We start from the raw sequence: 27,262 nt of genomic DNA, 5'->3' as shown, positions 1-27,262 counted from the left end.
AATGTGAGTGATACTGAGTTGGCCACGCCCAGCCAATAACAAGACCACCAGGCCACGCGCACCCAGTCACATGACCACCAAGCCACGTCCACCACCTAAGCCATGCCCACAGAACCGGTTGTTAAAAATTTGAATCCCACCCCTGGGAAAAAACCACAAGCAATTGTGTTCCCAAAACAAAGATGTGAATGAGAATATATTACATATCGATTCATGCAGCCATCCATTAAAAGCAGATGACTTTGAGCAGGAATAACAAAATTAACAATTTCCAGATGTGCTTTTTATTTTATTAAATTTTTACATTGCTCAGATTTGCCATTCAATCCTTTCCAGAGTTAATAGAATACCTGGCCCAAAATGTTGACTTTGAAGAGATACCACAAAGAAGAGTGGATCATCTTATTCTCCAAAGCACCTGAAGGCAAGACAAGAAGCCAAGGATGGAAACTTATCAAGTAGCCAACCTAGAACTAAGGGGAAATTTCCTGACAGTGAGAACAATAAATCAGTGGAACAACTTGCCTCCAAAAGTTGTGTGTGTGTCCATTACTGGAGATTTCAAGAAGAGACTGGATAACCATTGTCTAATGGTATAAGATCTCCTGCTTGAGCACGGGATTGGACTAGAACAGGGGTCACCAACCTTTTGGACCTCAGGGTCATAATTTTAAATCCTGCAGACCAGAGACCCTGGGAAAATCCCAAAAAAAGTCTGCAGGAAAATTCCCCACCCAGTTTTCCTGCCGATTGATCATTCTTTATTTGGGATCGCAGGATACCGTCTCTAGCTCCGTTCTCAGGGTGAGAGAGAGAGAGAGAGAGAGAGAGAGAGACTTTTGGCTTCATGCAAGGAAAACAGCAGAAGTCTTTCTTTCTCTCCCCCAAATTCTGCCAGAAATGAGTCTTTGTGAGACTTATCGCATTGGCGCAGCCTCTTGGAGTAGGAGGCCTTGCAGGGTGCCAGAGATTCATTTCGGTGGAGTTTGGGGGGAGAGAAAGAAAGACTTTTGCTGCTTTCCTTGCGTGCAGCCAAAAGCAGAAGAAGAAAGAAGCAGAAAGAAGCAGCCCGGTGGCCAGGGGAGGTGCGTGGAGCGAGTGGGGCAAGTTCCCTCCCTCCACCCTTTCTCCCCTCCCCTCACTACTTCATGTTCACAATGCAAGCGATGCAAGCCTTGTGTTCCCACACGCCATGTGGGTGGTGCAGCCTTGTGTTCCCACGTAGCCTGGATTAATTGCTTTGGGGGTGACATTTCTTTTGGACCACTAAAATTTTCTCATGGACCACCAGTGGTCCCCGGCCTACTGGTTGGCAACCACTGGACTAGAAGACATCTAAGGTCCCCTCCAATTCTCTTATTCTGACTTTATGCCTAAGACAGGACTAGAATTCTGTTCCTTGGCTTCCACTCCATGCCTTTAAACATTACACCAAACTGGCCTTCATCTCCAATCTGGAGTCCTTCAACTATGTTGGATATGACAGCTCCAAGAACTCCAAGCTGGCATTGCCTTTGGCTGGGAATTTTGCAAATTCTAGCATCAACATCTGGAAGGTCCTAAGTTAGCTGATTTTACATACTCTAAATTGGGAGGTATTTTCACAGAAGATAGTGGGATACATGCTTTGTCTACAAATTGATAAGAGTAGACTAGACAGCTGCTAATAATAGCCTTGGATCTTTTGCTGCAAGCAAAAAAGGCAGCCTTCGCAATCGCCCCGATGCATGCCTTCCTGAGATCTTAGCTTGTTGCGTGACAAACACGGATATAAAGGTACCACCGCTAGCTAGGTTGCCTAGTTCTAAGCTTGGTGAGATCTCTCTTCCTCTTCCCCCTCCAGTTCTCCTATGTCATGTTCCTCTGGAGGGCCACCTAGACCATGGAACATGAGGTAGTGGGAGTTGGCGTAGACCGGTGGCTTGTTAGGGTTTGAATGGGCCTGCTCCGGTTTGAGGGAGGCGAAGGGGTTGGCCCCACAGCTGATGATCTGAGTCTCCAGCTCCATCAGGATCCTGAGGGAATGTTTCAGCTCCTGTTCACTAGAAGAAGGAAACAAGGGAAGGATGAATTACTGGTTTGGCAAACAAAAATTGCTCCAATTCCACTTGAAATTAGGGTGTTGCCTTAGAGCAGGGGACTCCAACCTTGGCAATTTTAAGACATGTGGACTTCAACTCCCAGAGTTCCTCAGCCAGCTTTGCTGGCTGAGGAACTCTGGGAGTTGAAGTCCACAAGTCTTAAAGTTGCTAAGGTTGGAGTCCCCTGCCTTAGAGCACAATTCAAGGTCACTGCTGATTGATTCTTCATTAGTTATTACTCTACTACAGTCATTGTTGTTCCTCTGCCCACACTCCTGCAACCCAGAGTATCATTATCATGCAGAAGGTCCAGGATCAACCTCTGGTGGAATCAAGCAATCACAACCAGGGAGCAAATGAAGACAAAGACCCTATGCCCTATCCCCACAGATTCCATGGCAGTTGGAGAAGACATCTCTTAGATCAGTGGTCACCAACAGGCGGGCTAGGGACCACTGAGGGTCCACAAGAAAATTTTGGTGGTCCGCAGATAAATGCTCCCCCCAAAGCAATTAATCCAGGCTGCGTGGGAACACGAGGCTGTGCTGCTTTTTGCAAGTTGCACCACCTGCAAATTTGCACATTATATGTGCCACCACCCATGGTGGAGATTTCCAAGCCCATCACGGGCCAGTCCCATATTCCAGAGCTGCGGTAGTCCCAAGACTGGCCCTTTGGTCATCCTGGAGCAGCTCCTCCAGTCCATGGCAGCCGGTGCACCCAGGTGGAGGAGCAGCTGCTCCGGGATGACCAAAGGTCCGGTCCTGTGACTCCTGCAGCTCTGGAATAAGGGACCGACTTTCCCACCAACGTCAGCAAGCCACCGTCAGTCAAAATTCATATTAGTGGTCCGCTGGATTTAAAATTATGAGTTTGGTGGTCCCTGAGGTCCAAAAGGTTGGCGACCCCTGTCTTAGATCAGGAATGTCCAGCCTGTGGACTTCAATGCCCAGAATTCCAGCTGGGATGGGGGTTTTCGGGGAGTTGAAGTCCACAAGTTGCCAAGATTGGACGTCCTTTTCGTAAGTGAACCCTATACTCCGACCACTGGCTTCCGAAGCTCATGGATTCTGCAGCTGCAGCTTAAGCAAAGAAGAAAGCTGTCCCACGTTTCTCCCGTGGTGGATCAAGATACGGGTTTCTTCTGGTTAAATCGTGGTGCAGCAGATCACAGCTGATCACACGATCTGGACGGAGAGCTTTACCTGTACGTAGTGAATAAAGAAGGGATCTTGTAGTCTCGCAGAAGCAACAAGGTGGGAAGCCAACTTGCCATCAGATCAGGACAGGCATGGAACCCTGGAAGATAAGAAGAGACAAAGCCTGGGCTTCTTCTGTAAAGCCCTCTAGAGGGATGGGCTAAGCTGGCTCAGAATTATGGGCACTGAAGTCCTACACAACTAAAAGATGCCCGGTCAGGAAAGGTTTCTGTTTATGGTTTCTGGATTTCTGTCCTTATTTGCTATTCACTATGATAATGGCTATTACCTATTTCCACCAAGGTCATCCTCACTCTTTTATTTACTTACTCCTTGCTTATTCTTATTCTTTTACTCTTATCCTTACTCTGTTATTTACTTACTACTTCCTTATACTTATTTACATTTTCTCTTACCTTACTTTTTATGAGCCCTACTCCTTTCTTACTCTTTTCCTTGCTTCCTTACCCTTACTGTTACTTTACTTTCACCCTTACCCTTTTATTTTCCTATTCCTTACTTACTCTCCTACATAGATTCAGAAGGTCTGTTCAATAGCAAGAGCACTTAGACTTATACACCACTCCACAGTGTTTTGTAGCCCGAGGGAGGGAGGGAGGAAGGGCAATAGCAGTAGCATTTAGACTTATATACTGCTTCAGAGCTTTACAGCCCTATCTAAGTGGTTTACAGAATCAGCCTCTTGTCCCCAACAATCTAGGTGCTCATTTTACCCACCTCGGAAGGATGGAAGGCTGAATCAACCTTAAACTGGTCAGGATTGAACTGTTGGCAGTTGGCAGAGTTATCCTGCAATATGGCATTCTAACCACTACACACCATGGAAGGAAGGAAGGAAGGAAGGAAGGAAGGAAGGAAGGAAGGAAGGAAGGAAGGAAGGAAGGAAGGAAGGAAGAGCAATAGCACTTAGAATTATATACCACTTTTCTAAGCAGTTTACAGTCAGTCTATTGCTGCCAACAATCTGGGTCCTCAATCATTTCAAATATCCTCCCAGTGCAGTTTTTACAATGTTTTATAAAAGTCTCTACTCTTTTCCTTGTCCAATTAAGGCATGACAAGCTCTCCTTCTCTACCTCTATACATCAGGGGGAACCAGGTTATCCTTTCTATCAGTTCAGCTTTGCCTTCTCATCCCTTCTTCAACCACATTTTGTGGCCTGGTGAGAAGAAACGGTCTTAAGGCCTTGACACAATTATAAAGGCAACATATTTTCTCAGAGTCTCAGCAGCTGAACCATCCAAGGCTGGCTTGACCAGGAAAGAAAAGATACCCAGTTAAGGATCCCTTAAATTGATGCAGAAAATATCTGCCTTTCCCCTAAAATACTAAAATGTCACGGAAAATATTTATTCTCAAGAGACCCACTGTCTGTGTGGAATTGGTCTGTCGGAAAATGTTCATATAGACCAGTTAGTGTTTTTCAAACTTGGCAAACAGAGTTTCAACTCTCAGAAGTTCAACTCTCAGAATTCTCCAGCCAATTTAGACTTCAGCTCCCAGAATTCCCCAGCCAGTCTTGACACATGCTGGCAGAGGAATTCTGGGAGTTGGAGTCTATCCCTCTTAAAGTTGCCATGGTTGAGGAATATTGTGTGACAGGAAAGATTTTATCACATGAGTGAATGAGTGAGTTGGAAGGGTCTTGGAGGTCTTCTAGTCCAGCCCCCTGCTCAAGCAGGAGAATCTATAATATGTCAGATAAGTGACTGTCTAGACTCTTCTAAAAAACCTCCAGTGATGAGTGCCCACAATTTCTGGAGGCAATGTTCCACTGGTTAATTGTCCTCATTATCAAGAAGTTGCTTCTTGATTCCAGGTTGCTTCTCTCTTTGGTTAACTTCCAACCATTGTTTCTTGTCCTCTCATGCTTTGGAGAATAATTTTAACTATTCTTCTGTGTGGAAGCCCCTCAAATAATGGGATATTGCTATCATGTCTCCCCTAATTCTTCTTTTCTTTAGCCAGATCCAAAAACCTGCAGCCGTTCTTCATATGTTTTAGTCTGCAGGCCTTTGATCATCTCAGTGGCTCTTTGAACTTTTGGTTCTTTGACAGTCTGAACTTGAGACAAGAGCACCGGTGAACATCGAATTCGGTTCTCCATATATGCCCAGCCCTGAAATTCAGCCTGGTGACACAATGAAAAAAACATTCCTCCCTTTTGCCAGAGAAAAAGATAGTAAGATAGGATGGAACACGAGGCTGGAATCTCTTCCTTCCTAACTTTGAAAGGTGGCGGCGGCTTCTATCCATTGCACATTTAAATCTGAGCTTGGCTCTGAAGGCAACAATGTCTGGAGCGCACCCAGGAGAATAGCGAGAACCTAGCTGTTTATACAGCTGTTGGAACACCCTTGCACATTATAACTGTGAAACGTGGCCACTGGTGAGTGTCTGATGCCCGGGGTTTAGACACCGCGAGGCTAGGCAGATGGGAAACTCAGGCCCAGTTTGCTGAAGCTTCTCCGGCATTCTGGAAGTCTGGGGGATGCCACAAGGCAGTTGTATATTTAGAAAGGCCTTCTGTTGCCTGGAGGGCTTCACAGCAGTGGGATGTTACAAAAAGAGACGATCAAAAGTACACCTTGTTCCTGGAAAGAAACCACTTTGCTGTGCCAGAGAATTCAAGAGGGACGGACAGAGACGCTGCAGAATGCCTAAAGAACTGAAATTGGTCAGGTGGTCTTTCAGAGTTTGGGAAAGGGTCTTAGCGATGATTTGTGGTGTTCTTGATGGGCGGATCGAGCAAGGGGAGACTCAAAGAATGGGTCACCATCACCCCTGAGAAACCAATGCTCCGGAAGAGAGTTTCTTGACATTGAACTGCAAACCAGGGCATACAAAACCTTTGCCAGACCAATTCTCGAATACAGCCCATCTGCTTGGAATCCCCACTGTATAACAGACATTAATACAATTGAGCAAGTCCAGAGCTAGTCTGGAGTTTGATCCTGGCCGGCTGAAGGTTGACTCCTCCTTCCATCCTTACGAGCTCGGTTAAAAAAAAAGGACCAAGATTCTTGAAGTGGCCATAGGATGACTCTGTAAACTGCATTCAGAGAGTAATTGCAAAGCATAACAGAGCAGTATATAAGTCTACGTGCTATTGCTATTCTGGAGTCGAGAGCTCCTCTTGATGAGGACACTGGTGGCATATTTCACATTATTGGCTGGGACTAAGGATCTCTCGCGTGTTTTTGCAAAAGGTTCAGAGGCCACCTCATGGGAAATGTTGCTGACAGGCTGCATCTCCTTCTAGTGTGCCTGTCAGTGCAAAAATCACAGAAGCATCACAACAACCTTATGAGAAATTCCAGACTGCTGGCTGGCTAAATATATCTGTGAACTTAGCTACTTTGGAAAGGGAATCGGACCAATTAACAGATGGTACTGCTGAGAAGGGCTACAAATCCCAGTAAGCATGTTGCCTAGGTTTGCACCTTCTGTTAAGCCATGGCTTGCCTCATCCCAGCTAAGCTGTGGCTGGCCTGGCTCGTTTATTGCACTAAGCCCAAATCAAACACAGCTCATAATAAGACTCTGGGAGATGTGTCAATGGAGCCAATGTATCTTTCAGTAGCTGATTTCCCAGGCTGTTCAAGGGTCATTCTATCCCCAGAGCTGGGTGATTGATGCTTGGCAGATGAAGCCTGCACACTAAACACATCCTGCCCTTTAAGACCTGGCCTTCCGTGAAAGGACATTATCCACTTCTGGGTAGCTTTCCATTTTCCACTGAGATCTAGGGAGGAGATAAAAACCTTTGGGCAGAGATGACCTGCTGCTGGTTCGCACCGGTTCTCAAGGACCGGTAGTTAAGATTAGGTGCAGTTCGGTGAACTGGCAAATCCCACCACTGGTTGGTCCCATCCCTGCCCATTTTTCGGCCTGCTTTTTGGACCATTTTCAGGCTGTTTTTGGACCAAAAGTGGCCTGAAAATGGCATGAAAAAGGCCCCCAAAATGGCCCCCAAACAGCTTGGTTTTCAGTCGGTTTGGGGGTCATCTTGAGGCCATTTGCAGGCCATTTTCAACCATTTGGGGGGCCAAAAATGGACTGGAAAACAGCCTGGAAACAGCCTGGAAACGGGCCTGTTTTAATGGCTGTTTTCAGGCCATTTGGGGGGCATTTTTCAGGCTGTTTTAAGACTATTTTCTGGACCAAAAATGGCCTGAAAACAGCCTGAGAAACGGTCTGAAAATTGGGTGGGGGCGGGGCCAGCCAGTGATGGGATTAGCTCCAACTGGCTGAATCCTACTGCTTCTTGGAGGTGGGGCTGGGTGTGAGGAGTGACATCACCCACCCAGTCACATGACCAGCTGGCCACACACCTACCCTACTTTCTCCAGCTCCATTCTCGGGGAGAGAGAGAGACTTTTGGCTTCGTGCAAGGAAAGCAGCAGAAGCTGCAGAAGTCTTTCTTTCTCTCCCCCAAATTCTGCCAGAAATGATCTTTGTGAGACTTGTTGCACCGGCACAGCCTCTTGAAGCAGGAGGCCTTGCAGGGTCCCAAAGACTCATTTCTGGTGGAGTTTTGGGGAGAGAAAGAAAGACTTTTGCTGCTTTCCTTGCATGCAGCCAAAAGCAGAAGAAGAAAGAAGCAGAAAGAAGCAGCCCGGTGGCCAGGCGAGGCGCATGGGGCAAATTCCCCCCTCCCCTCACCGCCTCATATAGTTTGCAATGCAAGTGACACAAGCCTTGTGTTTCCATGGGTCGTGTGGGCAGTGCAGACTTGTGTTCCCATGCAGCCTGGCTTAATTGCTTTGGGTGTGACATTTCTCTGCGGACCACCAAAAGTTTCTCACGGGCCACTAGCGGTCCCCAGCCGACTGGTTGGTGACCACTGGGCTAGAGGTGGAGCTTTCGCCTCAAAATAAGAGGCTGTGAGTTTGATTCTAGATAGCAGCAGGTTTTTCTCTCTCAGGCACAATGAGTAAATATGTGCTGCGAACTCCGCATTGGTGACAGGAAGAGCATCCGGACAGTAAATAATCAGCTCCCTTCCTTTGCCCTGACTCCACCATGATTTAAGGAATTACAGGATCATTAAAAGACAAAACAAAATTGCTTTGATGGACCCCAAACTTATGCTTCTTGTTGGTGCAGGACTCTACACGATCTAAACCAGCTTTTCCCACCATGTTGGTTTCTAGTGCTGACCTCTGGGTCCTCCCTGGTTCGAATTCAACATTACATTGCATTGAGTCTGGTGGGGCTAGATAATCCATGAACACAAGAAGAATGCCTAAAACCAGAGGTGGCATTCAACAGGTTCTGACCAGTTCTGGAGAACCGGTAGCGGAAATTTTGAGTAGTTCAGAGAACTGGCCAATCCCACCTCTGATTGCCCCCACCCCTATCTATCCTCTGCCTCCTGAGTCCCAGCTGATTGGCTGGATCTTCTTTAGTTGCCCTGCATAGGAGAATGGAGCTGGAAAGCAGGTTAGTGGGTGGGGGAGGGAATGGGGATTTTGCAGTAACCTTCCCCTGCCACGCCCACTAAGCCATGCCACGCCCAGCAAGCTACATTCACAGAACCAGTAGTAAAGAAAATTGGAATCCCACCACTGCTGTAAACCTTTATACCTGCATGGAAGGCGACCACAAGATCTGGTCGCGCCGCTTGCTGTGTTTCCACCTGTGATTCCCAGAAGTTGTGATAAAGGTCCTTGTAGCTGCTGAGGTAGACCCTTTGCCGAGGCCCAAAGGCCACCAGCGGAGGTCTCATGATGGGACCATCTACCACATCCATCCCCACCATGACCACCTCTATGCCTTGGTGCTTCGGAAACATCTGGGAGAGCTCATCGTAATCCGTCACCCGAGCGTTGAGGGTCTCAACATGAGAAGCTCCAACCACATGCACCGTGATGGGCTTGGCGTAAGGATCCAGATGGAACATGCTCAGCCCGAAGCCAACGGTGACAGGCCTGGAGACAAAGTCTGTGGTCACCCTCTTGATTGACTCCGTCAACTCCACTTCGTTGGGCTTTGGTTTGCCCGCGTTGGCCCAGAGGATGCTCATGTAACGCCCGGCTTTGATAGCACTAAGCTTTTCTTCCAGATGTTCCTGCATCAAGAACCAGTCTTCCCAGCCTTGCAGGTCCTGGGTATTTTTTGTCCATGCACTTGTGGGAAAAGGGATGTCACCTACGGGGAGACAATGAGGATTTAGAAGAATCCGTTGCGGCCCGCCAGCGGCTGGAGGGGCTGGCAAGCAGAGTTGGACAGTAGTAAAGAGATTGGGGAGGAACCTGGGCCAGCCTTGGAGGCTAAGAAAGGCTGGACAAGGGCTCTGCATCAGAGGCAGAGATGGGGCCAGGGCAGGCTGGCCATCATCCGTTGCCTTCAGGCTCAGATAGCAGTGAGGCTGAGGAGCAGCTGGAGCCGGTTCCCAGCCTGCATACGCACAGAGCTGCTAAAAGAAAGGAGCAATTAAGAACTCAGGGTCAACGTGGGAGTAAGGCCACAGGTGGATAATGAATGGCCCCTCTCATCAGGATTAAAAGAGGAGCAAAAGGGGAGGGGGCACCTCTAACTGGCCCCACCCCATCTCTTCTCTGCCTCCCGTTGAGTCCCAGCTGATCGGCTGGGTCTCCTTTGGTTGCCCTGCACAGGAGAACGGAGCTGGAAAGCAGGTTAGTGGGGTGGGGTGGGAATGAAGATATCCTTCACTATCCTTCCCCTGCCACGCCCACCAAGCCACACCCACAGAACCGGTAGCAAAAAAACCTGAACCCCACCACTGGCACCCCTATTGTTCTATGTCTGAAACCTCCCCAGATGGACAACGGCCAACTGAATCTCAGGTTACCTGTGAAGACAAGCCATTCTGCAAGTCGGTCAAGGGCTGCCAGCTTCAGTTTCTTGCAGAATTTTTTGTGGCTGGGCCAGTTCAACCGTTGACAATCAGCACTACAATAGTAGACATTCTGACACCTAGAAACAAAAGGACGAGAATTTATCAATGCTAGATTTGTGAGGTGCGTTATTTCACTTCCAACGATCTAAGGAATCATGAACATGGGCTATCGTGCTGTCTCGATCTTTCAAGGACTTCTTGCTATTTTTTTTTTTATTGCACTGTAGGAAGTTAGCACCCACCTCTCTCCTAGAAAAATGAAATATCCTAGGAAATATTAAACAAGCAGAATATTTCCCCTAAAAAGAGAAGTAGAAACTCAGAAGCAGAAGCTCACCCCACCACACCTTTGTTAATGGGAGGGCCATTAAGGCCTGGGCCAGAGTATTCTACATAACAAAGGCCTTTGCCCATCTCACCACCTGGCCAGGGAAGATTGCATCAGCCAGCACTCAGGTGAAGCCATGTGGTACATACAAAACCTACAAAGTTAACTAAGACCCCCACCCCGCAACCCTGGGAGTCTGACAGCCAATGGGATACATTTCTTACACAGGAACAGGAAACACTAAGGTGAGGCCCAACAGAGGGTATTATCACTAAGGGTCTCTCAGCCTCTTGGCCCCTCTTTTCCTTCACCCAACATCTTGAAGCCTGTGGTCGTCCCTTTCACTTTGGAGCTCCAAGCCATGTGGTCCTGTCCACCATTAAACCATCTTTCCAAACAGCCTCCATGTTTCCAGTGTCTATTTCCCCACTTGGAACTGAACCCCGAAGGATATTTCTTCCAACAGCACCTATCTCCTTTATCCATTGCCTTTCTATTACTGAATCTTGCTGGAAATCTCAAAGGAGTTTTATGGGGTCTCCGCATGATTCACGTCTTGTATCTGTGGAGTTTTTGCTTACTGGACAAGAGATGCCTTCAAATTATGGTCTTGAGCCTTTCTTTAATCTCAGAGGAGTTTTATGGGGTGTCCACATGATTCACACCTAGTATCTGTTTAGTTTTTGCTTGCTGGACAAGAAATGCCTTCAAATTATTGGAGGACACCTCAAAGAATCTATCAGGCTACATGAAGTCTGCCTGCTCCTTTGATTTAAAAAACAGTGCAGGTAGTCCTTGGCTTATAGTCACGATGGAGACCAAAATTTTCACTACTAAGCAAGAAAGCTGTTGCCCCATTTTCAACCTTTTTGCCACAGTCATTAAGTGAATCACTGCATTCCTTAAGTGAATCAGGTGGTTGTTAAGGGAATCTGGCTTCCCGCATTGAATCTGCTTGTCAGAAGCTGGCTGGGAAGGTTAAAAACAGTGATCACATCACTCCAGGACAGTACAACCATCATAAATACGTGTCCGTTGCCGAGTGCCCGAATTTTGATCGCGTGACCGTGGGGATGCTGCAAACGGTCGTAAGTGTGGGGAAAAGTCCTATGTGCCTTTCTTCTGCGCCGTTGTAACTTTGAACGGTCACTAAATGAAAGGTTGTAAGTCAAGGACTGTATGGCTTTTCAAAACCCAAGAGTTCAACTTGGGATAAAAGGAAACCAGAAAGAAAAAGTGCCAATGAACTTTAACAAATAGATGTTCCCTCACCGCTGGGAAATCCACTGAGACCAATGTTCCTTGAAAGGAAGGTGTTATTTCACAGGTGGTCTGCCTATAGGTCCCAACTGGCTCTATTTTCTAAGCCAAATTATCATTAAAATGGTCCCCAAAGTGAGTTCCCTGGGATCTAGTACATCTATAGCAGAGTCAGCAGATTCTGACCAGTTCTGGAGAACCGGAAGCAGAAATTTTGAGTAGTTTGGAGAACCGGTAAATATCCCCTCTGACTGCCCCCCCCACCATCTCTTCTCTGCCTCCTCTTGAGTCCCAGCTGATCGGCTGGGTCTTCTTTGGTTGCCCTGCACAGGAGAACGGAGCTGGAAAGCAGGTTAGTCGGGTGGGGAGGCAATAGGGATATTGCAGTAACCTTCCCTGGAGTTGGGTGGGAATGGGGATTTTACTGCCGTGCCCACCAAGCCACGCCCACCAAGCCACGCCCACAGTAGTAAAAAAATTTGAATCCCACCACTGGGTCATTCCCAACTACATCTTCAGCCAAGGACCACCGATGTAGTCAACTTTCCTCCTTCTTTTCTGAGACATCTTTGTTTTCAGCAGAAATACACGGTTGCTTAGCGATAGTCACAAGAGGCTTGAAATAGGCGCCTCATGTTTATCTTCGCTTATGGTTTATTATTCTGACCACCCTCTCGATGTGGTTGTTTGCCTTCCTGGAATTTAATCCTTATCCCCTAATTGCAAAGAAAAGGTCTGTTGGCTCCTGTTAGATTATGCTCAGGCATCCAGTATAAACAAACCCAACCTACTTCAAAAGCGGCTGTTATGGGGGAAAACTGGAGGAACTATGCAGGTGGTCTTGAAGTCCTGGGAAAAAAAAAACAGGATATCACCCTAAGGGATGGGTTGAATGCCTTCGTTTCTGCACTAGCATCTTGTGGTCTGTCGGCCGCCGGCCCATCCAGCAGCCAAATCAGAGGAGGAGGAGGTGTGGCAGTCAGATTCAGTATCAAGGCAATGTGAGACCTCCAAGGGGGAAGTGGAATTAGAGACAGAGAGAGAGAGAGAGAGATGGGGGAGAAAGAGAGAGAGACACAGAGAGAGAGACAGAGACAGAGAGACAGAGGTGAAGCCTGGGCCATCCGTTAGCCCTCAGATGAGAGTCAACAGCCCCATGTCTGGAGGTGGCTGATGAAGAAAAGGAGGAACAGCTGGGTCCAGTGCCTGATGCTTGGATGCACAGAAGGCAGAGGAGAGGAGAGCAAGCGGAAATCTATGGGCCAGTCCTTGGGATGGAAGAGCCACTGCTGCTAGCAAAGCCTCACCCTAGCTATGGGGATAAAAGGCAGGGGGGATAGAGATGAATAGATGTGGTAGACAACTATTCATCTTCCAGCCAGCTGAGCTTGTTAACCTGTGGTGGAGAGCGAAACTTTTTTGCCAGGGCTGTTGGTGCCCCTAATAAAGGAATCTTTGAGTTAACTTCGGAGGGTTTGTTGCATTTGGGGAGCTGGATCAGAACACATCTCAACAGTAAAAGGAATCCCTGCAGATTTTACTCCAATGCTCATTGACTGATCTCCGTTTTGAGACCCCTGACCCAGCGCTGTCTGAGGATATTTCCGTGGTCATGATGTCCATGGAGTGCTGTTACCTTCCCACAAAAGTGGTGCCTATTTAACTATTATTTACCTATTTAGCTGCTCTCGTTTGCTTTTGAACAGCTAGGTTGGCAGGAAATGAGGCAAGGAAGGGACCTCACCCAGGGGTGGGATTCAATTTTTTTAACAACTGGTTCTGTGGGTGTGGCTTAGGTGGTGGGTGTGGCTTAGGTGGTCATGTGACTGGGTGGACATGGCTTGGTGGTCATGGTATTGGCTGGGCGTGGCCAACTCAATATCACTCACATTGAGGCACACATCTCCTCACCTGGCCTCTCATGACTGTGGAGATGTTGCAACAGTCGTAAGTGGGAAAAATGGTCATAAGTCACTTTTTTCAGTACCATTGTAACTTTAAATGGTCCCTCCACACAAGCAAAGTACCAGCAAAGGAGGGGAAAAAAACTCCAGAGAAGTTCCTGAGACAGGAAATCTAGTCCTGCCAAGAATGTAATAAGGGTTAATGGAGAGGTAGTTTCTGTAAGCAACACCAGAATGTTTCCTTCCTTACAGGATTAGGCCAGTAATTTCTTCTAACAACCGGTTCTCCGAACTGCTTAGAATGTTAACAACCGATTCTAGTGAATAGGTGCCAACTGGTAGAATCCCATCCCTGACCTCACCCCATCACAAGCCACTTGGGTCTCGAACCTGGGCTGCTGACTTTTCAGCCGATAAGCTCAGCATCTTAACCACTGAGCCACTGTACCACCTTTATCACATCTCGATAGCAATGTTTAAAACCCAAACTTGAGTTCTTTGTTTCTTTCAAAGCTCCTGTTGCCATTTTGAATAAATTAATTTAATTAATGATTCTGCTGGAGGAAAAAAAACAGTACCCTTTCCAAGGTATTGAAGCAGGCGGCGGGGTGGGTGGGGGAGTTTTAATTTTTACCTTTTGCAACGCCGTAGGCTTCTTGGGTCAGGTAGCGAATCAGGAAGTTTTTTGCACTCGACGCAAAATTTGAACGTGTCTTCCATTTTCTGAAACATCTCAAAGTAAGATCGGATGCCAAAATCCATGCAGGGGGTTTTGCCCTCCAGTGCAGATCTAGAAGGAAGCAGACCGTGCCAAAATAATGCTGAGGAAGAAATCATCCTATGCTAAGCCAGAAAACCATTCCCAAGCTTCACATTTGGAAGTGAATCAGGCAAATACCTCCCTGATTCAATTAAGTAGAAGACCAGTACAATCAGATTTGGAAGATTGTTTTATGACCAGATTAACAGAGTTGGAAGGGACCTTGTAGGTAATCTGGTCCAACCTCCCTCCCTGCCCAAGCAGGAGACCCTACATTATTTCTGACTGAAGGCAGTCCAGTCTCTTCTTGAAACCCTCCAGGGATGAAGCTCCCACAACTTCTGAAGGCAACTTCTGTTCCATGGGTTGATGGTTCTCACTGTCAGAAAATTCCTCCTTATTTCTAGGTTTAATCTCTTCTTGTTCAATTTCCATCCATTATGAAGCTTTGGAAAATAGTTTGATCCCTTCCTCCTCTCTGTGGCAGCCCCTCAAATATTGGAAGACTGCTATCATGTCTCCCCTGGTCCTTCTCTTCTCTAGACTAGCCAAGCCCAGTTCCTGCAACTGTTCATAGTATGTTTTAGCCCCTGATCATCCTGGTTGCTCTTCTCTGCACTTTTTCTAGAGCGTCAACATCTTTTTTTAGTGTGGTGACCAAAACTGGATGTAGTTTAGCCACCTCGTAGAGTTTATCTCCCTAATCGAGCTGATAGTTCACCAGCAAGTCAAGCATTGGCTACTTTAGAGCTTCTGCGTCCAACTCCACTTCCCCACACCAATATTTCCCTCATTCTGTTTGCTAATCCAGCTCACCTATATTCATCATAATTCTTCATGTTGAGTTTCTGAAGGATAACTTGGGACAGCCCAGGAACGTTACTCTCCATCGCTTGGAAACCCAAGGAATCCATCTTCGCCCCGCTGAGAACTGGGTGCTCTGTTGAGTTCTTAGAATGTCCGCTTTTGGAAGTCTTCTTTTTGCTTCGCTGAGACATCTTGAACAGACGTGGGAAGATCTAGAATGGAATCCACCTATCAAAAGGAGAAGCAGCCAATATTATTTTCAACCTCCTTCACCTTGGGACGTGGTGGATCTTACAATAGGCATTCATGAATGGGAAAAAAATTGCTCGATAAGCATGACGTTATATTATACTAGCCCGATACCCTTGTTTTGCTATGAAACTCTGTGGTTGGACTTAGTTTTTGGGGAGGAAAATAAGGAGGGAAAAAATTCTGCCTCTGCCTACCAGAATCCATCGGTATTCATCTGGCTAGCGTCCTGTCAGTGTGTGAGAGAGTTGAGGGATGTTTGGAAACTGAAGCAGTATTTGCTGTGTGAGTGAGAAGGAGACAGCAAGGAGCCTGGGCGTGGCTTAGCTCAACTATTTTGTACTAAAGCTGCTTGGTGCTGTGAAACTAAAACTGAAACTCCTCTCCTCTGGTGGTGTTTTGCATTTGGAAGAGATTTCTTTTCAGGTGGGGAGGGGGAGTAGAACTCCTTGGCATCAGAGCATGATACTACTACTACTACTACTACTACTACTACTACTGCTGCTAATAATAATAATAATAATAATAATAATAATAATAATAATAAAGGAAATAATCAGCTCTGATGGTCATTTCAAAAAATCCTTTCTTAGTGAGCACCTAGAAGCCAAGAGGAACATATGTGCCAAATTTCAAGTTTGTAGGCTTTACGGTCCTGGAGATTTTGTGATGATATCTGAATTTTGATTTCATGACCATGGGGGATGCTGCTATGGTCATAAGTGTGAAAAAGGTTGTGTTGCTTCAGCGCTGCGGCGACTTTGAATAGCCACTAAATGAATGGCTGCAAATCGAGACATACCTATATTAATTCAATATTACATGTTAAATCAGAAAAGACTTGCAAGCGGGGCCCCTGGAAAAGAGATGGGATGGGCAGGCGGGAAAAGAAGACGGCGCTCAAACAGGGAAAGCAAAAATGTTCCTTACAAAGTTTCATTTTAACCTAAGATGGAACGATTTCAGGATTCACTTAACAGCTCCAGCGCTCGGCTAACGAGCCCCGATAAGACAGGTCGTAAAATTGAGCCTGAGTTACGTAACAACCGCCTTGCTTAGCAACAGGGGTTCTGGTCCCAACTCCTGGTCGTTAAGTCGAGGACTACCTGTAGCACCCTTCATGAAAACTCTTCCCTTCCCCCGCCTGTTGGGTTGCTCTTGTCACGGCAAATCTACTGTATTTGCGGTTCCAGGATCCTCACCCATTTTTGGCTTCCGGCTAACAGCCTTCACCGTCTCTCTTGCCTTGCACCTGTTCCCTGAAATCAATCCTTCCTAGGAGAGACGATGGGCCTATGGTAAGGTCTGTGGCCGGCTGCCAGCCGGCGGCAGCGTAGCCAATCTTCATTTGACAGCGTGCCTGTCCAAGCAACAATGGTGCCAAAGATCTGTCAGCTTGTTTTGCAAGACGCTCTCGGCTGACAGATCCAGCCTGAGTCGGAATGAAGCCCGGCTGTAGAATTCATGCTAGGTCCTGTGTTCACAACCCGAGTAAAAGACAGGGAATCCCTTGACTTACAACCGGAATTGGGACCTGAATATCCAAAGCGGTTGTTTGGAGTGTCAGGCCTGCCCCGATCTGATCCTTTAGGAAAGAAAGACCCTCGACTCCGTTTGGTTGGAGGGAAAGGTTCTTTTAACGAAGAGATGTGGACTGGAGTAAATTCAGGCGAGCTCTGGATTTCCCTCACTCAAAAGATACACAAATGTTTCCCCTCATCCCAGTCTTCTCTCCGTGACCAGTCCGTCTTCAGCCAGTCAGAACTCGCTGAAGTGTTTTGAGAGTGCTGAGATGTTTTGGGGGAAATCCACATCCTTACTCAGGATGCCTGGCCTTGAATGCTGGTGCAAACTGGTTCTTAGCTTCTCTGGTCTTTATCACTTGTCATCCCTTCCCTCCCCATTTCCCATCACTTGCACACACAGCTTTATTGCCCATCTATTCTCCTCCTCCTCCTCCTCCTCGCCCCCCGCTAGCCTTTGATGGCAGGATGCCTGTGCAGTGCCAAGCCGAACCTGGCAGCCTGACAATTGAGTCAGGCCCGATTTTATGTCCTTGCCACAGTGGTTAAGCAAATCACTGCAGTTAAGTAAATCACACTTAGTTAGGCACATCCGGTTCCCCTTCCCTACCTGCCCCCATCAACTTTACTTGTGAGAAAGGTTGCAAATTTACTTGGCTAGAAAGGTTGCAAATGCTGATCGCGTGGCCCTGAGGTGCTACAACCATTGTAAATATATGGACCTGGATTTTGATCTGTGAGGATGCTGTGATGGTTGTATATATGAAGACCGAAGACTACCTGTAAGGTATTTCCAATAAGAAACGGTTTCTGGATGCATCCAAACAAGACAGACACAAACTTCAATGGATAATTAGAACTGCAGAAAAAACAATTGCTACCAAGCTGCCTTCCATGGAGGACCTGTATACTGCACGAGTCAAAAAGAGGGCTGTGAAAATATCTAGAGAGCCCTCACACCCTGGACATAAATTGTTTCAACTTCTACCTTCAAAACAATGCTATAGGGCACTGCACACCAGAACAACTAGGTACAAGGGCAGTTTTCCTCCCGAATGCCATCACTCTGCTAAACAACTGATTCCCATAACACTGTCAAACTATTTAGTAAGACTATTACTATTCTTCTTCTCATCCTTCCTGTTACCTATCTCCTTCTAACTTATGACTATAACCTTGTTGCTTGTATCTTTATGATTTATATTGTTTTATTTCGTTTCCTAGTATGATTTCGATTGCTTATTTGGTATCCTATGACTATCATTAAATGTTGTATCTTATGATTCTTGATGAATATATTTTGATCTGTGAGGATGCTGTGATGGTTGTACATGTGAGGACCGAAGACTACCTGCAAGGTATTTCCAATAAGAAGCATTTTCTGGATGTACACTGAGAGTCTATGCACCGGAGACAAATTCCTTGTGCGCCCAATTGGCCAATAAAAATCTCTATTCTTTATTAAGCAGGGGAATGAACAAACAAAACAATGGGTCAAAGAGAGCACTATATTTAATCATATATAGCTAGCTGACAAGACCATGACAGAAGGATCTCAACAAACAACATTAACATTAACTTGCATCACATGGAAAGTACTTCAAGCCAGCTAAGTCTCAGCAACAACAGCCAGCTTATCAAACAGTCCGAAATCAAACCGTGACTTAGAAGTATCCGAACAAACAACACTCACCAATTTGCATCCCGTAAAAAGGTAATGAAAGGCCAGTGCTTGGATAGACGAGCACAATTCAGAGCACACCGGCGATGTCTCCTCTAACAAAAGTTTGCAATCAAATGGCTGAGCTTGGGGCTCAAACCAGAGCACCCTATTCTCAGGGCAGGAATGGCTGGTTTGTAGGGGCATTAAAACACAATGTAGTGGCATTTGGACAGCACGGGGCTGAAATATGGTTTCTCCCTCACCAAGTTTGCAGAGGAAACTATACACAGAAAATAGATTGGTTAAGCCTTCCAGAAGTTTAAGGTACCATTTCAGATCTTGGTTGGTTTTTTTTTTAAAAAGATGGAGTAGCACTTTGCCAGTGAACGTTCATTATACTGTTTAGAAACCTTGCAGAAATGGGTTGGAGGACTCAATGAGAGGCTGCCCCTCCTTCTTCAACATCCCTGCAAAGAGTGGACATTGCATTTGGTAGCAAACCAGAAGAGAAGAGAAGAGAAGAGAAGAGAAGAGAAGAGAAGAGAAGAGAAGAGAAGAGAAGAGAAACAGAATTCTTTATTGGCCAAGTGTGATTGGACACACAAGAAATTCGTCTTCACTGCACAAGCTCTTAGTGTACATAAAAAATACATTCATCAAGAATCATAAGATACAACACTGTGATAATCATAGGATACTAAATACTATTCTATTATACTAGATACTAAATATATTATACTAAATATATTATACTAAAACTATTATACTAAATATATTATACTAAATATATTATACTAAATGCTATTCTATTCCCCATATAGGCTGTTCTCAACTTACCAAACAGCAATTTACAATGGATTTTCCCAAAATCAGCACTTCCTACTGCAGACCTTACCTTCCAACCACCACGTTCACCTAATGACCATTACAAAAAAAAAAAAAGTAAAACCAATTTGGTTCATATGAACAACCTGATTTACGATCATCCCAACGAATGACTGTAATAGGCAGACTCCATTACGGTTGTATTCCCAACTACTTGTCAATCTGCAAGGCTCGTGCTAAGCATGTATCTTTTTTTACAGTCCCAAAATCCTTTAAGCCAGGGGTCTCCCACCTTGGCAACTATATGACTTGTGGACTATATAGCTAGCTGAGGAATTCTGGGATGTGAAGTCCACAAGTCATAAAATTGCCAAGGTGGGAGACCCCTGCTGCTTTCAGCCATTTGTTTATGGCCAAAACACAAAAAAACCTGCAGCACCACCAAAATCTCTATTCTACTTTAGCTGCGGTGCGTATAATAAAGCAGACGGAAATGACGAGAGATACGTTTTAAGTGAAGTTGGCAAGGGGAAAATGCTTTGCATCATGAAAGAACCAGCGGAATTTCAGGAAACACATAAGCAGGTGATCCCCAGGCTTAACACTGGCTTTCAGGCTTGCTACCCTGCAGATGTCCCCAGAATGCAAAACGATAGATTTCCATCAACAGAGAAGAGAGAGGGTCGATGAAGTATGCCAGGGCTTGTTAGCAGTGCAAAATGGCACAGGGTGCCTGGAATGTGTCTGTTTATCTCATGCATAGAGCGACATTCTTTCAATTAATATCCGATTAGCCATGGTGGAGTGAAGGGCAGGGATGTTCCTTGGTGGAGCTCAGCTGCGAGTATTTTTCTAAGCCCTCTTCCCAGCTGCAGACTTCAACAAGTGATAGCCCATCTGACTTGTGACACTTCCAGACTGGGTTTATTTTTAGACCGTCTTTAGATGAGAGCTAACGTCAACCAGGAAAAGATATTCCCCTTCTCTAGTTTCAGATGTTCTGCTGTGCCAGGGGTTGGCGGCTTTCAAATCTGTTGCTTGGGTTTTCTCACTTGTGATGGGGAAGATGGGCCGCGTAATACTTCTGGAAGGCAGAAGGCAGAAGTGGTATTCAGCCGGTTCTGACCGGTTCTGGAGAACCGGTAGCAGAAATTTGGAGTAGTTTGGAGAACCGGCCAATGCCACCTCTGACTGGCCCGGCCTCCCTCTATTCTCCGCCTCCCATTGCATCCCAGCTGATTGGCTGGGTCTTCTTTGGTTGCCCTGCACAGGAGAACAGAGCTGGAAAGCAGGTTAGTGGGATAGGGAGGGAATGGGGATTTTGCAGTATCCTTCCCCTGCCACGCCCATCAAGCCACACCCACCAAGCCACGCCCACCAAGTTACACCATGCCCACCAGGTCACGCTCACAGAACCGGTAGTAAAAAAAATTTAAATCCCTCCACTGGCAGAAGGGCTATTACTCACCCCACCCCAAATTTAAATATAGGCAGTCCTTGATTTATGACCGCCATTGAGCCCCAAACATTCCATTGTTAAATGAGGCATTTGTTAAGCGAGTTTTGCCCCGTTTTACGATTTTTCCTGCCACGGTTCTTAAGTGAATCCCTACAGTAGTTAATAACCTGGTTGTTGAGTGAATCTGGCTCCCCCATTGACACTGCAGCCATCATAAACATGATTCCAGGACACTACAAGTATGAGTCAGTTGCCTCTGAATTTTGATCATATGACCACCGGGGTGCCGCAAAGGTCGTAACTGTGAAAACAGTCATAAGTCACGTTGTTCAGTTGCCATTGTAATTTCGAACGTGTTTGAAGTGTTGCAAGTCGAGGACAACCTGAATTTCAGCTCCCCATGAAATTCAAATTCCCATCACTGATGTAATCAAGTTCATCTACCTTATGGCTACCAAAGTTATCCTCGTCTCCTCTTTCGTTCCACCTTCCCCAGGATTCTAGATTTCACCAAAGGGTTGGGTCAATTGCCCGGAACCTTTATGGTTAAAAAAATAAAAAGACAAACTTGGCCAACATGGGTGAGGTAGATACTATTTCCAGTCTGGTACCACCCACAAATCAGCCAATCAGTTTATATGAACTGATGGGAGCTGAGGAACAGAGCCAGAGGAAAAGAAATAGACTCCCATGGAACATCTGAAGATCTTCCAAGCTCATCAGAATGTTCCTCTGCCTCTTGCCACCTACTACAGGTAATCCTTGACTCACCATCTTTTGTCTAGCCACTGTTCAAGCACTGAAAAAAGTGACTTGCAACCAGTGCTCCCACTTAAAACCATCGAGCATCTCCCAAATTCAGGGGGTTTGGCAATGGCATGTATTCATGAGGATTGGAGCATTCCAGGTCATGTGATCAACTTTTCCGACCTTCCCACCTGATTTCATGATCGATGTGGGGAGCCGGATTCATTCAAGGACTGGATGATTTACTTAACAGCCATTATGGCAAAAAAAAAAGGTCAAAGAATCAGTGACGATTCACCAAACTGCTTTGCTTCACAATGGAAATTCAGATCCTAATTGGGGTCGTACATCTAAGGCTATCTGTACGGCGAAAATAAAGCATCTGTTCTAATTGTTCTGGGATGTGTTTATTTATTTTGTATTTATTTGACTTGTCAATTGCTTACAAGATAATAAATATAAGTATAAACATGAGTAAGAATACAGGAAATAGGTACGAATAAATGGGGACAATAGGGCAGGGACGGTAGGCACGATTGTGCACTTATGCACAGTATAATCAGCTGTATTCATGAAATGCACCAATCCAGGGTTAAGGAACCATGATTTACAGGATGAATGATAAACCCCAGGGGTTCGGCTCAAAGAACCCACAGTGAAGCCAATCCCATCATGAGCTTGCCCGCCTCCCACATCCAATCATGTTAGCTCATATTTATAAAAACAATGTGAGCTTTGCAAAATCTCTACAAAATGTGGGATACATGCTTAAATAGGAAATAAACGCATAAATAAACATTTTCCTTCCTTGTTTCAAAAGGAGGCAAGGTTTTACCCAGGAGAGAGCCCAGAATTTGTTTCCCAAAGAATTCTTTCTCAAAAAAAAGGAGGAAAAAAAAAGAGAGAGAGAGAATATCTTGCCTGTTGCTCATAGCCAGAACAAAATTTAATTTTACTGAAAATTAAATGGGCCTGTTTTTTTTTAAGGCACCTCTAGATCTATTTCTTGAAAACCCAAATAGTTGGGGGGGCACGGGGGGCAAACTGACCCAAGCAGGCAGCAGGGAGAAATTTATTTTTGTTATTGGAAGAATTTTTGCTACTATGGCTTAAAGTAAAGCATTGTGTGAGCTAGTCCATCCACAAATAAAAATGATCTTTCTCTAACTGGGTTAGGGTTTTTATGAAAATGCTAGTCAAACAAGGCACAACCTAAAAAGTTAGATTTAAAGCTCAGGAAATAAGCTCACCTGCTTGACGTCTTCGTTCCTTGGATTGTCCCAGAACAGGGAAAGAAAGTTTATGGTACTGTTCCCACCTTCCCACTGCAGCAATGCTATGGGAGGCCTCTCATTCGTGAAGATCCAGCCAGCCCCTATCTGACAGAGGGAGATTCAGACTATTTGGGCAAGAGAACTGTTGAATGCTGAATTTATCTTCCCTGCCAATAAATTGCGCATCCTCTTTGGGCTGCACCTGCCCCCTACAGGAATAGAGGGGCCATTACAAGAGCATCTAAACCAGCCTCTGCTATACAGGTAGTGCTTGACTTACAGAAATTCGTTTAGTGACTGTTAGAAGTTAGAACAGTGCTGAAAAAAAGTGACTTAGGACTGTTTTCCTTTGAATGGTCACTAAATGAACTGTTGTAAATCAAGGACTACCTGTGCCCTTTAACACTTTAACAAAAACATCAAAGCCTGCCCATCTCATTCCATGCGGTGATGCAGTTCGTTTTTCCCTTTTCCATTAAAAACAGTTTAAAAGAGTTTATTGAAATCCACGGGCTAGGAATTGGGGAGTCCAATCAGTGGTGGTATGCTACCTGGTTTGGACTGTTTTGGTCGAATTGGTAGTTAAGAAAAAGCCCACGATCAGCTGAGAGGAGCAAAAAAAAATCATCCGACCATCAGCTGAGAGGAAAACGAAGAGAAAAGCACAGGATTTCACATTGATTGTTTTTTCTATCAGGGCAACCTGGTCTAACCCAAAATATGGGAGCGGAGGATACCGCTTTCGCTTTTGCCTTTCAGCCCCAGTCCGGAAACCTTCTCAGGCAGTCACTTCTGTGACAAACTATTTTTCGTGTTGAATTTATATTTACTGACAAAGAAATAAAGAGAGACGAGTACAGATCTATGTCAAGCTATTTAGCTCTCGTCAGCAAGCCATACTCTTCTGGGATTTGAACCCGGGGTACTTATATATTACGTAAATGTATTAACCTCCAAGCCACAGGTTCTCCTCGCTTTGTTGGCTATACCAGGGGAGAGATTAAATGTTTTTTTCTATCAGGGCAAATTTGGGGTGGGGCATATTGCTTCTGCTTTTGCCTTTCAGCCCCAATCCAAAAGCCTTCGCAGGCAGTCATTTTCATGACAAACTATTTTGTTTTATAATTATAATTCTTTATTGGCCAAGTGTGATTGGACATACAAGGAATTTGTCTTGGTGTAAATGCTCTCGGTGTACATAAAAAGAAAAGATACATTCGTCAAGAGTCAATAATCATCAGGTACAACACTTAATGATAGTCATAGGGTACAATAAGTAATCAAATCGTACTAGGAAACAGTCAACATAGATCATAAGGATACAAGCGACAAAGTTACAGTCATACAGTCACAAATGGGAGGATATGGGCGATAAGGAGTGATGAGAAGATTAATAGTAATAGTAGTGCAGACTTTGTAAATAGTTGAACAGTGTTGAGGGAATTATTTGTTTAGCAGAGTGATGGCGTTCAGGGAAAAAACTGTTCTTGTGCCGAGTTGTTCTTGTGTGCAGTGCTCTATAGTGTCGTTTTGAGGGTAGGAGTTGAAACAGTTTATCTCCAGAATGTGAGGGGTCTATAGATATTTTCACAGCCCTCTTTTTGACTCATGCAGTATACAGGTCCTCTATTGAAGGCAGGTTGGTAGTAATTGTTTTTTTCTGCAGTCCTAATTACTCTCTATAGTCTGTATATGTCTTGTTGGGTTGCAGTACCAAACCAGACAGTTATAGAGGTCCAGATGATAGACTCAATAATTCCTCTGTAGAATTGAATCAGCAGCTCCTTGGGCAGTTTGAGCTTTCTGAGTTGGCGCAGAAAGAACATTGAACATTCTTTGTTGTGCTTTTTTGATGACATTTTTGATGTTAGGTGTCCATTTTAGTTCATGTGATATAATAAAACCTAGAAATTTGAAGGTCTCTACTGTTGATACTGTGTTGTCTAGTATTGTAAGAGGTGGTAGTATGGGAGGGTTTCTTCTGAAGTCTACCACCATTTCTACATTTATACTTACCAACAAAGAAATAAAGGGAGACTAATCTAGATCTAGACTAGTCTCCCTTTATTTCTTTGTTGGTAAATATGAATTTAACACATTCCACATTGATCTATATCATATAACAATCCATGACTACAGTGAGCACAAGAGGTGTTGCTTTTTATGAAATATGGCTTTTTTTTCTTCCAGAAATGATTTCATGTTATGATTTTATTCAATCTCAGGCGGCATCTGGCAGCACCTTTTCCAGCTATCACCTTTGATTAAAAGGCGTCAACTTTCCCGAGGTGCAGTTCAGAAAAACCAACGTGTTTTAATCAAATGAATTTGTTGAAGGTGCTGGCAGATCAGGGATTTTTGTGGGGGTCCTACAAACCAGTGTTTTTCAACCTCCACAAAAACCTGGGTGATGATGGGCTTGGGAATGTATGTTTGTACACATATATATTTCTTTCACAGCCCATCACTGGCTGTTTCCTGAACAGCAAAATAACTCAACATAGCATGTTGCATCTTCGTTCCTAGCAGCCTTGAATCCTGCTTTTCTGCAGTAGCAGGACTTGCATTCTCCAGCCTCATCTGCAAACTTAACAAATTTAAGAGGTGTGGACTTCCAACTCCCAGAAATCCCCAGCCAGGAGGCTGGGGGATTCTGGGAGTTAAAGTCCACTCCTCTTAAAGTTTGCAAAAGAGGCCAAGTTTGAAAGCGCTTGCTAAGTTTGAAAAACATCGGGCTAAACCAGGGCTAAAGAAATCTCGGGATAGTTTAACACCACTTGCATTTGAAATTATTTTACAAAACGAGATCAAGTCTTTCTCCTCTCATAGAGATAGGGAAGACAAACGACTGGTTTGTATTGCATTCATTTCCGTGGCCGATGCGAAATATGCAACGTAAGTGGAAGGCACAGCCCGGCTGCCCTCAAAGCACTGAAGGGGAGAACTGCTTGGGGAATCTCCTTCAGGTAGAAGTAGCCACATAAACCCCTGCAGAATTTCATACAATGCTTCCAATACGACCAATGCTTCCCCTTAGATTCCCCCCCACCCCTTGCCCCGCAAGGTCCGTTGGGTACCGCTAGTGTTTTTTCTCTTTGCAGACCTACGAACGAACCTCTTTGGAATCAGAGCAGCCCGCCGCGTAAGAGGTGGCAAGAAAGCTGCTTGCCCGCCACAAAAATGGCGCCAGTGACACGTAGCGTCATCAGTCGCGACTGTGACGCAAAGGCATTGCTATGACAACGGAAAAGACGCCGTTGGTGAGTTGGGAAGCGGGTAGATCGCATGTTGCGGATGCCGGTAGCCGCCTCGGACGCCTCTCTTCCTCCAGCAAGGCAGGACGGGGGCAGCAGTGGAAGCTGCACCCCCCCACCCCAGTCGAGCTTCTGTTCCAGTGACCCTTTCTGGACTCATTGAGTAAAGGCGGAGTAAAGCTGGAGTAAAGGCGGAGTAAAGCTGGAGTAGAGGCGGAGTAGAAGAATCCCTTGTCAGTGCCTGCAGGAACCCGCAAACAAAGCAACCTGGGGACCAGTTGAGCTTCATTGGGGAGATCCAACCACAATTCCCCATTGTAAGGTCTACGTCTTGGCTTGAGGGGGGCTGTTGGAAGCCCCATGCTTTTAAGATCAGGGTCTTCATTCCAGCCTCCTACGGCACTTTGGGAGCAGAGGAGCCTGGCTTTGTTAGGCTGAGAATGAGATGGGACCGATTGGCCAGGTTAACATAGAGTTTAACTGTGGTTTGTTGCATCAACCGCAGTTGGTTGGATGCCCAGGGTACCAAAACCATACCTGAGTAGCCCCAAGGCCCCTTCTCTTGAGTTAAGGTTTTTTTTTTTTAATCTCTTTTTAATTCCTTCTTTTTATAGTGAGTCACAGAAGGTCACTCTGCGAATTGGGCAGCCGTTTAAGAAATAAATAAATACAATGAATAAATTGCTAGCTTAAATGACTTCCATTTTTACAATATTCTAAGCTGCAGCCAGGCGAACCGTAGTATAGGATAGAGTAAGAACCCAGCAGTCATGGCTTGGTTGTTAAAACTATGGTTTGAAAGTCATAGTTGATTACGAGGAATGAATCGTGCAGAAATTAAATAATGTACTGTAATGTGCAGTCCCTCCTTGAGTTAGGTGGATGGTCATCTAGAAATGGATGGACAGACAGATAGGTTAGAGAAACAGTGATAGATAAATAGGAGAAATAGAGAGATAGAGATTGTAGATTAGATGGATTGGATTGATGGATGGATGGATGGATGGATGGATGATGAGTGAGTAAGTGGGTGGATGGAGTG

The 27,262-nt window shown here is 45.4% G+C and overlaps 2 protein-coding genes across 2 annotated transcripts in view; one reads left to right on the top strand and one right to left on the bottom strand.

Moving 5' to 3' along the window:
• Window positions 1–268: 268 nt before the first annotated feature.
• Window positions 269–23,068, bottom strand: MSS51 (MSS51 mitochondrial translational activator). The gene is made up of 7 exons (XM_026704145.2): window positions 22,943–23,068; window positions 15,236–15,454; window positions 14,294–14,449; window positions 10,120–10,244; window positions 8,892–9,455; window positions 3,287–3,380; window positions 269–2,042 (listed from the first exon to the last, which is right to left on the bottom strand). The coding sequence occupies exons 2-7, from the start codon at window positions 15,415–15,417 to the stop codon at window positions 1,805–1,807; spliced, it is 1,359 nt and encodes a 452-aa protein (XP_026559930.1). The 5' UTR covers window positions 15,418–15,454; window positions 22,943–23,068; the 3' UTR covers window positions 269–1,804.
• A 3,167-nt stretch (window positions 23,069–26,235) lies between these two features.
• Window positions 26,236–27,262, top strand: part of CFAP70 (cilia and flagella associated protein 70) — a 41,631-nt gene continuing 40,604 nt past the window's right edge. Inside the window, exon 1 of the mRNA XM_087912476.1 lies at window positions 26,236–26,537. The gene's annotated coding sequence lies outside the window, so the exon portion shown is untranslated. The remainder of the gene's footprint in view (window positions 26,538–27,262) is intronic.

The sequence above is a fragment of the Pseudonaja textilis genome, chromosome 14 (genome assembly GCF_049901715.1).
Source record: "Pseudonaja textilis isolate UNSWEBS1 chromosome 14, rPseTex1.2, whole genome shotgun sequence".
Taxonomy (NCBI): domain Eukaryota; kingdom Metazoa; phylum Chordata; class Lepidosauria; order Squamata; family Elapidae; genus Pseudonaja; species Pseudonaja textilis.
The sequence above is the reverse complement of the archived record's forward strand: the minus strand, read 5'-3'. Positions and strand labels throughout refer to the sequence as shown.